The sequence below is a fragment of the Hyla sarda genome, chromosome 2, assembly GCF_029499605.1.
Source record: "Hyla sarda isolate aHylSar1 chromosome 2, aHylSar1.hap1, whole genome shotgun sequence".
NCBI lineage: Eukaryota > Metazoa > Chordata > Amphibia > Anura > Hylidae > Hyla > Hyla sarda.
Window position 1 is genome coordinate 497,358,045 of NC_079190.1, and position 13,297 is coordinate 497,371,341.

The 13,297-nt window shown below is 43.2% G+C and overlaps 1 protein-coding gene across 5 annotated transcripts in view; it reads left to right on the top strand.

Annotated features, from left to right (window-relative positions):
- The first annotated feature begins 1,769 nt into the window (after nucleotides 1-1,769).
- The window catches only part of ACP6 (acid phosphatase 6, lysophosphatidic), a 49,777-nt gene continuing 38,249 nt past the window's right edge, over nucleotides 1,770-13,297 (top strand). Inside the window, exon 1 of one of the 5 annotated variants that reach the window (XM_056559755.1) lies at nucleotides 1,770-1,976. In XM_056559755.1, the coding sequence (XP_056415730.1) occupies nucleotides 1,804-1,976 (173 nt within the window). In that variant the 5' untranslated portion in view covers nucleotides 1,770-1,803. Of the gene's footprint in view, nucleotides 1,977-4,132; nucleotides 4,363-9,474; nucleotides 9,553-13,297 lie in introns of those variants that run through there. The other 4 variants (XM_056559756.1, XM_056559757.1, XM_056559758.1 and 1 more) reach the window with 4 other exon arrangements.

A 13,297-nucleotide genomic window follows, 5' to 3' on the forward strand; every position in this document is an offset into this window, starting at 1 on the left:
TTTGCGGAGAAAAAAGGAACGATTTGTTACCTTTTGATTGGAATTCTGGGTGAAAAATCTTTTGACTGGTGCCCATAGCAGTGCTTATAAGAAGATATGGTAGGGAGGTACTATGTGGAATCCATAACAGTACCAATAAGATAATAGGGTAGGTAGGTACTATGTGGAACCCATAACAGTACCAATAAGAGGATAGGTTAGGTAGGTACTATGTGGAACCCATAACAGTACCAATAAGAGGATAGGGTAGGTACTATGTGGAACCCATAACAGTACAAATAAGAGGATAGGGTAGGTAGGTACTATGTGGAACCCATAACAATACCAATATGAGAATAGGGTAGGTAGGTACTATGTGGAACCCATAACAGTACCAATAAGAGGTTAGGGTAGGTAGCTCCTATGTGGAGCCCATAGCAGTACCAATAAGAGGATAGGGTAGGTAAATACTACGTGGAGCCCATAACAGTACCAATAAGAGAATAGGGTAGGTAGGTACTATGTGGAATCCATAACAGTACAAATAAGAGGATAGGGTAGGTAGGTACTATGTGGAACCCATAACAATACCAATATGAGAATAGGGTAGGTTGGTACTATGTGGAACCCATAGAAGTACCAATAAGAGGATAGGGTAGGTAAGTACTATGTGGAACCCATAACAGTACCAATAAGAGGATAGGCTAGGTAGATACTATGTGGAGCCCATAACAGTACCAATATGAGGATAGGGTAGGTAGGTACTATGTGGAACCCATAACAGTACCAATAAGAAGATAGGGTAGGTAGGTACTATTTGGAGCCCATAGCAGTAACAATAAGAGGATAGGACAGGTAGGTACTATGTGGAACCCATAGCAGTACCAATAAGAGGATAGGGTAGGTAAGTACTATGTGGAACCCATAACATTACCAATAAGAGGATAGAGTAGGTAGGTACTATGTGGAACCCATAACAGTACCAATAAGAGAATAGGGTAGGTAGGTACTATGTGGAGCCCATAGCATTACCAATAAGACAATGGGGTGGGTAGGTAGGTACTATGTGGAGCCCATAGCAGTACCAATAAGAGGATAGGGTAGGTAGGCACTATGTGGAGCCCATAGCAGTACCAATAAGAGGATAGGGTATGTAGGTACTATGTGGAGCCCATAGCAGTACCAATAAGAGGATAGGGTAGGTAGGTACTATGTGGAGTCCATAGCAGTACCAATAAGAGGATAGGGTAGGTAGGTACTATGTGGAGCCCATAGCAGTACCAATAAGAGAATGGGGTGGGTAGGTAGGTACTATATGGAGTCCATAGCAGTACCAATAAAAGGATAGGGTAGGTAGGTACTACATGGAGCCCATAGCAGTACCAATAAGAGGATAGGGTAGGTAGGTACTATGTGTAGCAGTACCTTTGTTCACACAACTACTAGAATAAAACTGGAGAGCATAACAAATATGGCTGCCATGTATTTGTGTGGACGGTTCAGTGTCGGGAGGGCCTGACTTCGTATCACTGTACAATGCTCCTTACTGTTTCCTCCCGGAGATAAATCCTGACTCAGCGAGGCGTAAACTGCGGGCGCCGGAGCAGCAATCCTGACACTTTGGCCTAGTCAAATATTTACATAATGGGGCGACTCCTCAAGACTTGTGTGGAGGAAAAGTTGACCAGTTGCCCATAGCAACCAATCAGATCGCTTCTTTTATTTTTCAGAGGCCTTTTTTAAAAATGAAAGCAGTGATCTGATTGGTTGCTATGGGCAACTGGTGGACTTTTCCTCTGCACAAGTTTTGATGAATCTCCCTCTATGTCCCTGCCGGACCCCCTGATCAGTAAACGATCTGCGGGGAACAGCTGCACCGCTCTGTGGCTGACAACAGCGAGAACATCAGGGAACTGCATAAATAGCAATTCATGGTCAGACTCGAAAGAACTACACAACTTCCCCTGGAGCATACAGCAGCTGATAAGTACTGGAAGGTTTTTTTTTTTATATATATTTTTCCACCGAGTACCTCTTCAACAGAAAAGGGGACATTTTAAAAATATATTAGCAGAACTTTTGTGCTATTAAAGGGGTACTCCACTACATTTTGTTCCGAACGCTGGGTGCAGGCTGCGGGTATCGTGACGTCATGACCACACCCCCTCAATGCAAGTCTATGGGAGGGGGCGTGGCGACTGCCACGCCCCCTCCCATAGACTTGCATTGAGGGGGTGCGGCATTAAGTCACGATCCCCGCAGCCAGCGTTTGGAACAAAATGTCCCGAGCGCTAGGGCAGAGGAGTACCCCTTTAACTTAATTTAAAAAAAACACAGACACTTATTACTGTTTAGTTTTTATGTGGGGTAGGCACGCCCCCTTCCAGCAGACTGCCGGGGTCCCCTGCAGGACATTGCGGGGTGTCCCAGTGGTCAGACCCTCGCGATCTAAAACTTATGCCCTATCCTTTGGATATAGGATCATTTTCATTTTACTGGAGTACTCCTTTAATCCCCAATATTACAATAAAGTAAAATTGTATAAAAATGACATAAAAAATTGGCACAAAAAACACAAAAAATATAAATCGCTTTCAAATCTATGTGCAGTAAAAAAAAAAAAAAATTTAAATTAAAGAAGTTGGACCCTGTACAGAAAAGGGCAGGGGGTCCCAGTGGTCAGCCACTAATCCCCTATCCCAGTGTTTTCCATCCAGGGTGCCTCCAGCTGTTGCAAAACTACAATTCCCAGCATGCCCATGCTCCGGTCTCGAGCCCGATCCATACTCTGCAGCCCCCCAGCTGTTTTCAGTAGCCAGGGGCCGCCGCTAAAAGACAGCATGCGATAGCGGCAGCTGGCTATTAACCCTTCAGATCGCCGCTATCAAAAGGGACATGTGAATGCTCCCTGGTGGGCTAGTGGGTGGATTCCCCAACCCCCCCGCAGCACAAATCGCTGGGGGGCGATCCACTATAGAGGTAGCCAGAGGGCTTACCTCTGTTCCCTGCTGTCCTGTGGCTCTGTCATTGATAGATCCCGGCTGGACTAGGCTCTATCAATGGATCACAGAGCTCACAGATCAATGGAGTTCAATAGAACTCTATTGATCTGTATGAGGAATCTTAAAATTCCTCCTAAAAGTCTAAAAAAGTGTAAAACAAAAATAATTTTTTCATAAGTTTAAAAGACACACATTAACCCATTCCATATTAAAAGTTCAAATCACCCCCTTTTCCTATATAAAAACATGTAAGCATAATAATAATTAACATATTTAGTATCGCTGCGTGCGTAATTTACGAACTATTAAAATATAACATTATGTATCCCGTACGGTAAATTATGTAAATGTAAAAAAATACATAAATACCAAACCACAGAATTGCAATTTTTATAAAATTAAAAGCGATTAAAAAGTCAGATCAAAGCCAAAATGGTACCGATACAAAAAACTGATTATGGCACAAAAAAAAATTGCCCTGATACAGCCTGGTATGTGAAAAAAAAAAAAAAAGCTACAGGGGTCTAAAAATGGCAATAAAAAAAATTAAAATTTTCGAAAAAGTTCAGAATTTCTTGGTAAATTAGTAAAACATGACGGACACTATACAAATCCGGTATCGCTGTAACCAGGCGGCTTAAAGTATCAAAATAACATGTTATCTGACCACAAGGTAAATGGCGCAGAAAAGAAAAAACACCAAATCTGCAAAATTATATTTTACAATTTTAATTTCAATTCACCAATATTTTTTTGTTTTTGTTTCGGAGAATATGTTATCGAAAAATTACAAAGTATCATTATAGTAGGTAGTTCTGGCTATTATAGGGCGAGGAGGAATAAATGAGAGCGTAAAAGCGACAATTGTCCCGGAAAAGAGGATCGTCATGAGGGACAAGGAGATTTTGCTCCGTTTTCGTAGGTTTTTTTTTTATAACATTTTCACACCCCTGTATATATCCCCTCTGCCTCTACAACTACAACTTCCAGCATGTCCAGGCAGCCAACTGCTGCATTGTCTCTGCTGGGCATGATGGGAGTTGTAGTTTCTATGCTCTTCATAGAGAGCCGCATTAATATTAAGCTCCGCCCCTTATGTCCTACCACGTGAACCTCTTCCGCTCACTCCCGTCTTGGCTTGCGCTTCTTCGGCGCTTTGCATCACGGTCATTGTAGTCCGCCCGGGAACAGTCGTCGTAATACTTCTGGGAAGTGGAGACTACAACTCCCACAAGTCACCAGAGAGTTAACCCGTCTATACTGGAGTGCAGTGCTGATGGTGTAACACAGGGAGAAAAGAAAGTGACAGCGCCAGGAGCCGGTAATCCCCCTACAGGAAGCCCCCACTAGGACTGCCGTCAAGTGAGGGTGAGCTGCCCCTGTAAGTGCTGCAAACCCCCTTCTATCCTCTCCTGCTGCCCCCTGTCTGCTATACACTGACCTGCCCCTTCACCATCTATTCTTATATCACCGGAATACAAGTCCACCACAAACTGTGGCTGCAAAACTACAACTCCAAGCATGCTGGGAGTTGTAGTTTTGCTCACGGCATGCTGGGAGTTGTAGTTTTGCTCACGGCATGCTGGGAGTTGTAGTTTTGCTCACGGCATGCTGGGAGTTGTAGTTTTGCAAAGGTATACTGGGAGTTGTAGTTTTGCAAAGGTATACTGGGAGTTGTAGTTGGGAGTTGTAGTTTTGCAAAGGGTATGCTGGGAGTTGTAGTTTTGCAAAGGGTATGCTGGGAGTTGTAGTTTTGCAAAGGGTATGCTGGGAGTTGTAGTTTTGCAAAGGGTATGCTGGGAGTTGTAGTTTTGCAAAGGGTATGCTGGGAGTTGTAGTTTAGCAAAGGGTTTGCTGGGAGTTGTAGCGTTGCTCGGGTCATGCTGGGAGGTGTAGCGTTGCTCGGGTCATGCTGGGAGTCGTAGTGTTGCTCGGGTCATGCTGGGAGTCGTAGTGTTGCTCGGGTCATGCTGGGAGTCGTAGCGTTGCTCAGGTCATGCTGGGAGTCGTAGTGTTGCTCGGGTCATGCTGGGAGTCGTAGTGTTGCTCGGGTCATGCTGGGAGTCGTAGTGTTGCTCGGGTCATGCTGGGAGTCGTAGTGTTGCTCGGGTCATGCTGGGAGTCGTAGTGTTGCTCGGGTCATGCTGGGAGTCGTAGTGTTGCTCGGGTCATGCTGGGAGGTGTAGTGTTGCTCGGGTCATGCTGGGAGGTGTAGTGTTGCTCGGGTCATGCTGGGAGTCGTAGTGTTGCTCGGGTCATGCTGGGAGTCGTCGTGTTGCTCGGGTCATGCTGGGAGTCGTCGTGTTGCTCGGGTCATGCTGGGAGTCGTAGTGTTGCTCGGGTCATGCTGGGAGTTGTAGTGTTGCTCGGGTCATGCTGGGAGTCGTAGTGTTGCTCGGGTCATGCTGGGAGTCGTAGTGTTGCTCGGGTCATGCTGGGAGTCGTAGTGTTGCTCGGGTCATGCTGGGAGGTGTAGTGTTGCTCGGGTCATGCTGGGAGTTGTAGTGTTGCTCGGGTCATGCTGGGAGGTGTAGTGTTGCTCGGGTCATGCTGGGAGTCGTAGTGTTGCTCGGGTCATGCTGGGAGTCGTAGTGTTGCTCGGGTCATGCTGGGAGTCGTAGTGTTGCTCGGGTCATGCTGGGAGTCGTAGTGTTGCTCGGGTCATGCTGGGAGTCGTAGTGTTGCTCGGGTCATGCTTGGAGTTGTAGTGTTGGTCAGGACATGCAGGGGGTTATAGTTTTGCTCGGCTCATGCTGGGAGTTGTAGTTTTGCTGGGAGTTGTATTGTTGCTATCGGCATGCTTGGAGTTGCACTATTGCTCAGGACATGCTGGGAGTTGTAGTGTTGCTCAGGTCATGCTGGAAGGAAGTTGTAGTGTTGCTCAGGACATGCTGGGAGTTGTCGTGTTGCTCAGGACATGCTGGGCGTTGTAGTTTTGCAACCATTAGGGGGAGGGTAAAAGTTAAAGAACACACCTCTAACACATGATAGTTACCACCAACCATAGGTCATGTGACAGGTGACAACCCATTAACCTCTTCTTGCCGCAGTAAGGAAGTGTTTGAATCTGAATTATTAATAATGGGAACTTTTGTTATTGTAGAAAATAGTGTTTACTTTTTTGTTCCACTTTCATAAACCTTTGCTTTTTATTTACATTTTTCTCCACCCTAGGCTAGCTGGCTTGAATAGGCTTTATTTTGATCACTTCTATTTAAAAATCTTAACCCTTCCAGTACTTACCAGTTGCTGTATGCTACAGAGGAAGTTATTTTCTTTTTGAATTTCCTTTCTGTCTGACCACAGTGCTCTCTGCTGACACCTCTGTCCAATTCAGGAACTGTCCAGAGCAAGATATGTTTTATATGGGGATTTGCTCCTACTCTGGACAGTTCCTTAAATGGCCAGAGGTGTCAGCAGAGAGCACTGTGGTCAGACAGAAAGGAAATTCAAAAAGAAAATAAATTCCTCTAAAGAATACAGCAGCTGATAAGTACAGGAAGGGTTAAGATTTTTTTAATAGAAGTCATTTACAAATCTGTTTAACTTTCTGGCACCAGTTGATTTAAAAACAAATGTTTTCCAGGGGAGTACCCCTTTAATGGAGGATCCACACAAGGTCTCCATGACAACGTAAAAACTACATAGTAAAATCCCATTTTCTAGACTGAGATCTGATCACTTGTAAACCACAGGCTCAAGGCCTAAGGCTGCACTACTGAGAGCGCCCCCTAATGTCATCCACATCAGTAGTCACATCCTACATCTATATTAACATCCTGTTTGTCTTAGTCATGTGTAAAGACATTGATGTATTTGGATATCTGGATCCACTCAGCTTCTCCGTGTCAACCCTGCACCTGACCGGAATCGGAAGGGGACAATGTCATCAGGACCTCAGTAGTGCAGCCTCAGGCTTTGAATCTGTAATTTTTTTTTTCTTTAAAGTAAGATAATAACATTCGATTTTAAAGGAGTACTCCACCGCTCAGCGTTTGGAACAAACTTCCTAACGCTGGAGCCGGCGCCGGGAGCTTTGTGACGTCATAGCCCCGCCCCCTCATAGCATCACGTCCCGCCCCCTCAATGCAAGTCTATGGGAGGGGGCGTGACGGTGATTCTCCTGTAAGTTAACCCCTTAAGGACTCAGCCCATTTTGGCCTTAAGGACTCAGACAATTTAATTTTTACGTTTTCATTTTTTCCTCCTCGCCTTCTAAAAATCATAACTCTTTTATATTTTCATCCACAGACTAGTATGAGGGCTTGTTTTTTGCGCGACCAGTTGTCCTTTGTAATGACATCACTCATTATATCATAAAATGTATGGCGCAACCAAAAAACACTATTTTTGTGGGGAAATTAAAACGAAAAACGCAATTTTGTTAATTTTGGAAGGTTTCGTTTTCACGCCGTACAATTTATGGTAAAAGTGACGTGTGTTCTTTATTCTGAGGGTCAATACGATTAAAATGATACCCATTATTACATACTTTTATATTATTGATGTGCTTAAAAAAAATCACAAACTTTTTAACCAAATTAGTACGTTTATAATCCCTTTATTTTGATGACCTCTAACTTTTTTATTTTTCCGTATAAGTGGCGGTATTGGGGCTCATTTTTTGCGCCATGATCTGTACTTTTTTTGATACCACATTTGCATATAAAAAACTTTTAATTAATTTTTGATAATTTTTTTTTAAATAAAATGTATTAAAAAAGTAGGAATTTTGGATTTTTTTTTTTCGTTCACGCCGTTCACCGTACGGGATCATTAACATTTTATTTTAATAGTTCGGACATTTACGCACGCGGCGATACCAAATATGTCTATTAAAAATTTTTTTACGCTTTTTGGGGGTAAAATAGGAAAAAACAGACGTTTTACTTTTTTATTGGGGGAGGGGATTTTTCACTTTTTTTTTACTTTTACATTTTTTTACATTTTTTTTTTACACTTGAATAGTCCCCATAGGGGACTATTCATAGCAATACCATGATTGCTAATACTGATCTGTTCTATGTATAGGACATAGAACAGATCAGTGTTTTCGGTGATCTTCTGCTCTGGTCTGCTCGATCACAGACCAGAGCAGGAGACGCCGGGAGCCGGATGGAGGAAGGAGAGGGGACCTCCGTGCGGCGTTATGAATGATCGGATCCCCGCAGCAGCGCTGCGGGCGATCCGATCATTCATTCAAATTGCGCACTGCCGCAGATGCCGGGATCTGTATTGATCCCGGCACCTGAGGGGTTAATGGCGGATGCCCGCGAGATCGCGGGCGTCGGCCATTGCCGGCGGGTCCCTGGCTGCGATCAGCAGTCGGGATCAGCCGTGCATGACACGGGCATCGCTCCGATGCCCGCGGTTATGCACAGGACGTAAATGTACGTCCTGGTGCGTTAAGTACCACCTCACCAGGACGTACATTTACGTCCTGCGTCCTTAAGGGGTTAAAGGGGTATTCCAGGCAAGAACTTTTTTTTTTAATGTATATATAAATCGAATGGCTCCAGAAAGTTAAACAGATTTGTAAATGACTTCTATTAGAAAAACGTAATCCTTTCAGTACTTTTGAGCTTCTGAAGTTGAGTTGTTCTTTTCTGTCTAAGTGCTCTCTGATGACACGTGTCTCGGGAAACACCCAGTTTAGAAGAGGTTTGCTATGGGGATTTGCTTCTAAACTGGGCGGTTCCCGAGACACGTGTCATCAGAGAGCACTTAGACAGAAAAGAACAACCTTAACTTCAGAAGCTCATAAGTACTAAAAGGATTAAGATTTTTTTAATAGAAGTAATTTACAAATCTGTTTAACTTTCTGGAGCCAGTTGATATATAAAAAAAAAAGTAGTTTTTTTCCTGGAATACCCCTTTAAACACATCAACAGCAACTTTGGGCCCATATAGAAATTCAGTGTGGCCTGGAATTGGTGGTTATTTTGCACCTAATTTTACCGTGGAACTAAGCATCCGAATAGTGCGCACAGAGTGGCAGAATCCTATCGAAAACAATGGGCCATAGTAGTTTGTTACAGTGTATCAGTGCAGGTAAAATGTATTGCCTATTAAAGGAAAACTATCAGATATTTTCTCCCGCAATATCCACAGTGCCGGATCCGCCCGACCGTTCAACCCGCAATTGTAGTTTTATTCTATGTATATATCTTGCTGTAACTGGCACGGGCGAGGCTTCTGCAGCTAACTGGCACTGACGTTAGCGCCGCTTATGAATATTCATCCCCTTATGGATATTCCTAAGTGGCGCTGACGTCAGTGCCAGTTAACCTGCAGAAGCCCCGCCCATGCCAGTTACAGCAAGATATACACATAGGGGGAGATTTATCAAAACCTGTGCAGAGGAAGAGTGGTGCAGTTGCCCATAGCAACCAATCAGATCGCTTCTTTCATTTTCCACAGGCCTCTTTAGAGGCCTGTGGAAAATGAAAGAAGCGATCTGATTGGTTGCTATGGGCAACTGCACCACTCTTCCTCTGCACAGGTTTTGATAAATCTCCCCCATAGAATAAAACTACAATTGCAGGCGAACGGCCGGGCGGATCCGGGCGAGGTAGGGGCTCGTTTTAATCAGCGTCTCCCGCACTATCCACCAGTAGTGTGGATAGTGAGAGAGAAAATATCTGACAGTTTTCCTTTAATAAATATATATATAAATGCCTATTAATTTGATATGATTAATATATAATGCAATAAATCCACATTTTGTCACAATTTTTGGTGTGCTGCTGTTCTCTGGAGTACTATATATATATATATATATATATATATATATATATATATATATATATATATATATGTATATATATATATATATATATTAAATTTGAGAAGCCGTATTAGTCGGGTGATGCAGATGCAAATCAAAAAATGTTGCCGTATTTTGTAATACCTTTTTTATTGGACTAACAGGATTTTGGGAATCCTCCATTTATCAAGTCCAAAGCAAATCTTGATATAGGGAGTAATCCCGAAAGCTTGTCAAAATCCTGTTAGTCCAATAAAAAGGTATTACAAAATACGGCAACATTTTTTGATTTGCATCTGCATCACCCGACTAATACGGCTGCTCAAATTTACTATATATATATATATATATATAAAGAAAATGGCAGCAGCACACTTGGTCAACAAAATGGAGGCTCTTAGCGCACTTTTTGATCAAAACGTGTCCCCCATCCACCACGCGGAGGTGGCCTCTTATCGGATGGTCCCCAAACACTCACCTACCTCAGGCTGGGTGACATGTTGGATCCACTAACGATCCAAACCACCTCCTGTGAAAATAGGGGAGGGGATGCACGGCTACAGAGGGAGCCACTCCCCCCAAATTTGCACAGCAAAGAAAAAAAAAAAAAAAACTGAAAATGTAGCCAGCACCTAAACCCAATACACGGGTGCACGCTGCTGTGGCAAGTATATATATATACACAGTGGCAAGCTGCTGTGGCAAGTATATATATATATATATATATATATATATATACACAGTACTCCAGAGAACAGCGGCACACACAAAATTTTTAAAAAATGTGGATTTATTGCATTATTCCAGTGCAAAAATCAGGCATCGGAAACGTTGCCCTCCTGATTTTTGCACTGGAATAATGCAATAAATCCACATTTTTTCACAATTTTTTGTGTGCTGCTGTTCTCTGGAGTACTATTACAAGTGGAGCCCTAACCCAGGCACCCATATAGCGTGCACCTACTACAGCTTACTAAGAAGGTTGTGCTGCTTCTCTTGAAATTTTTTATATATATATATATATATATATATTAATTACAGGGCCTCCATCAGGAGGGTGCATCCAGTACCCTCGTGAGGGGCCCGGGCTTCCAGGGAGGCCCGGGCCTCGGCTGCACCCCCCTGCAGCAGCCCCAGCACAGAAGCTGGAGACCGCTGCAGTAGTCTCCTGCTTCTGTACACAGGCTGGGATTGCATGGGGGTTGCAAAGGCTGCAAAACAGATCTGACCCTTACCATTCTCCATCATCCCGCGCAGCCCTGATTGCAGAGACAGGAGCTAGTTCTACTTTAGGAGAAGCTGGCATCTCTATCCTCGTCCTCCTGCTCCTCTACCTGCAGCCTTCATTAATGGGGTACTCCGGTGGAAAACTTTTTATTTTTTTATTTTATTTTTATTTTTTTTAAATCAACTGGTGCCAGAAAGTTAAACAGATTTGTAAATGACTTCTATTAAAAAATCTTTTACCCTTCCAGTACTTTTTAGCAGCTGTATGCTACAGAAAAAATTCTATACTTTTTGAATTTCTTTTTTGTCTTTTTCCACTTGTGCTCTCTGCTGACACCTGATGCCCGTATCTGGAACTGTCCAGAGCAGCATAGGTTTGCTATGGGGATTTTCTCCTGCTCTGGACAGTTCCTGATATGGGCAGCAGTTGTCAGCAGAGAGCACTGTGGACTAGAAAAAAGAGAAATTCAAAAAGTATAGAATTTCCTCTGTAGCATACAGCTGCTAAAAAGTACTGGAAGGGTAAAGTTTTTTTTTTTTATAGAAGTCATTTACAAATCTGTTTAACTTTCTGGCGCCAGTTGATTTAAAAAACAAAACAAAAAAAGTTTTCCACCGGAGTACCCCTTTAACCTAATGCAGTACGCCAAGGTGCTGGTGGTTCAAGCAGCTCCACGGTGAGAGGACACCTGATATAAGGTATAATGGGCCAGCAGGGACATTTATGGAGCCACTTCCAGGACAGCACCACCTGATGCTCATTACCCCTTTCTGTGTCTGTTACTACAACTCTCAGCATGTCCTGAGGAAGTGGTCTCTAATCTGTGGCTCTACAGCTCTTATTACTACAACTCCAAATACAACCTAGGGCAGTGTTCTACAACCTGGCACTAGATGCATTATAACCTGGCACTAGATGCATTATAACCTGGCACTAGATGCATTATAACCTGGCACTAGATGCATTATAACCTGGCACTAGATGCATTATAACCTGGCACTAGATGCATTATAACCTGGCACTAGATACATTATAACCTGGCACTAGATACATTATAACCTGGCACTAGATGCATTATAACCTGGCACTAGATACACTATAACCTGGCACTAGATACACTATAACCTGGCACTAGATACATTATAACCTGGCACTAGATGCACTATAACCTGGCACTAGATGCACTATAACCTGGCACTAGATACATTATAACCTGGCACTAGATACACTATAACCTGGCACTAGATGCACTATAACCTGGCACTAGATGCACTATAACCTGGCACTAGATGCACTATAACCTGGCACTAGATACATTATAACCTGGCACTAGATACACTATAACCTGGCACTAGATACATTATAACCTGGCACTAGATACACTATAACCTGGCACTAGATACATTATAACCTGGCACTAGATGCATTATAACCTGGCACTAGATGCATTATAACCTGGCACTAGATACATTATAACCTGGCACTAGATGCATTATAACCTGGCACTAGATGCATTATAACCTGGCACTAGATGCATTATAACCTGGCACTAGATGCATTATAACCTGGCACTAGATGCATTATAACCTGGCACTAGATGCACTATAACCTGGCACTAGATGCACTATAACCTGGCACTAGATGCACTATAACCTGGCACTAGATGCACTATAACCTGGCACTAGATGCACTATAACCTGGCACTAGATGCACTATAACCTGGCACTAGATGCACTATAACCTGGCACTAGATGCATTATAACCTGGCACTAGATGCATTATAACCTGGCACTAGATGCATTATAACCTGGCACTAGATGCATTATAACCTGGCACTAGATACATTATAACCTGGCACTAGATGCATTATAACCTGGCACTAGATGCATTATAACCTGGCACTAGATGCATTATAACCTGGCACTAGATGCATTATAACCTGGCACTAGATGCATTATAACCTGGCACTAGATGCACTATAACCTGGCACTAGATGCATTATAACCTGGCACTAGATGCATTATAACCTGGCACTAGATACACTATAACCTGGCACTAGATGCATTATAACCTGGCACTAGATGCATTATAACCTGGCACTAGATGCATTATAACCTGGCACTAGATGCACTATAACCTGGCACTAGATGCACTATAACCTGGCACTAGATGCACTATAACCTGGCACTAGATGCACTATAACCTGGCACTAGATGCATTATAACCTGGCACTAGATGCATTATAACCTGGCACTAGATGCACTATAACCTGGCACTAGATGCACTATAACCTGGCACTAGATGCACTATAACCTGGCACTA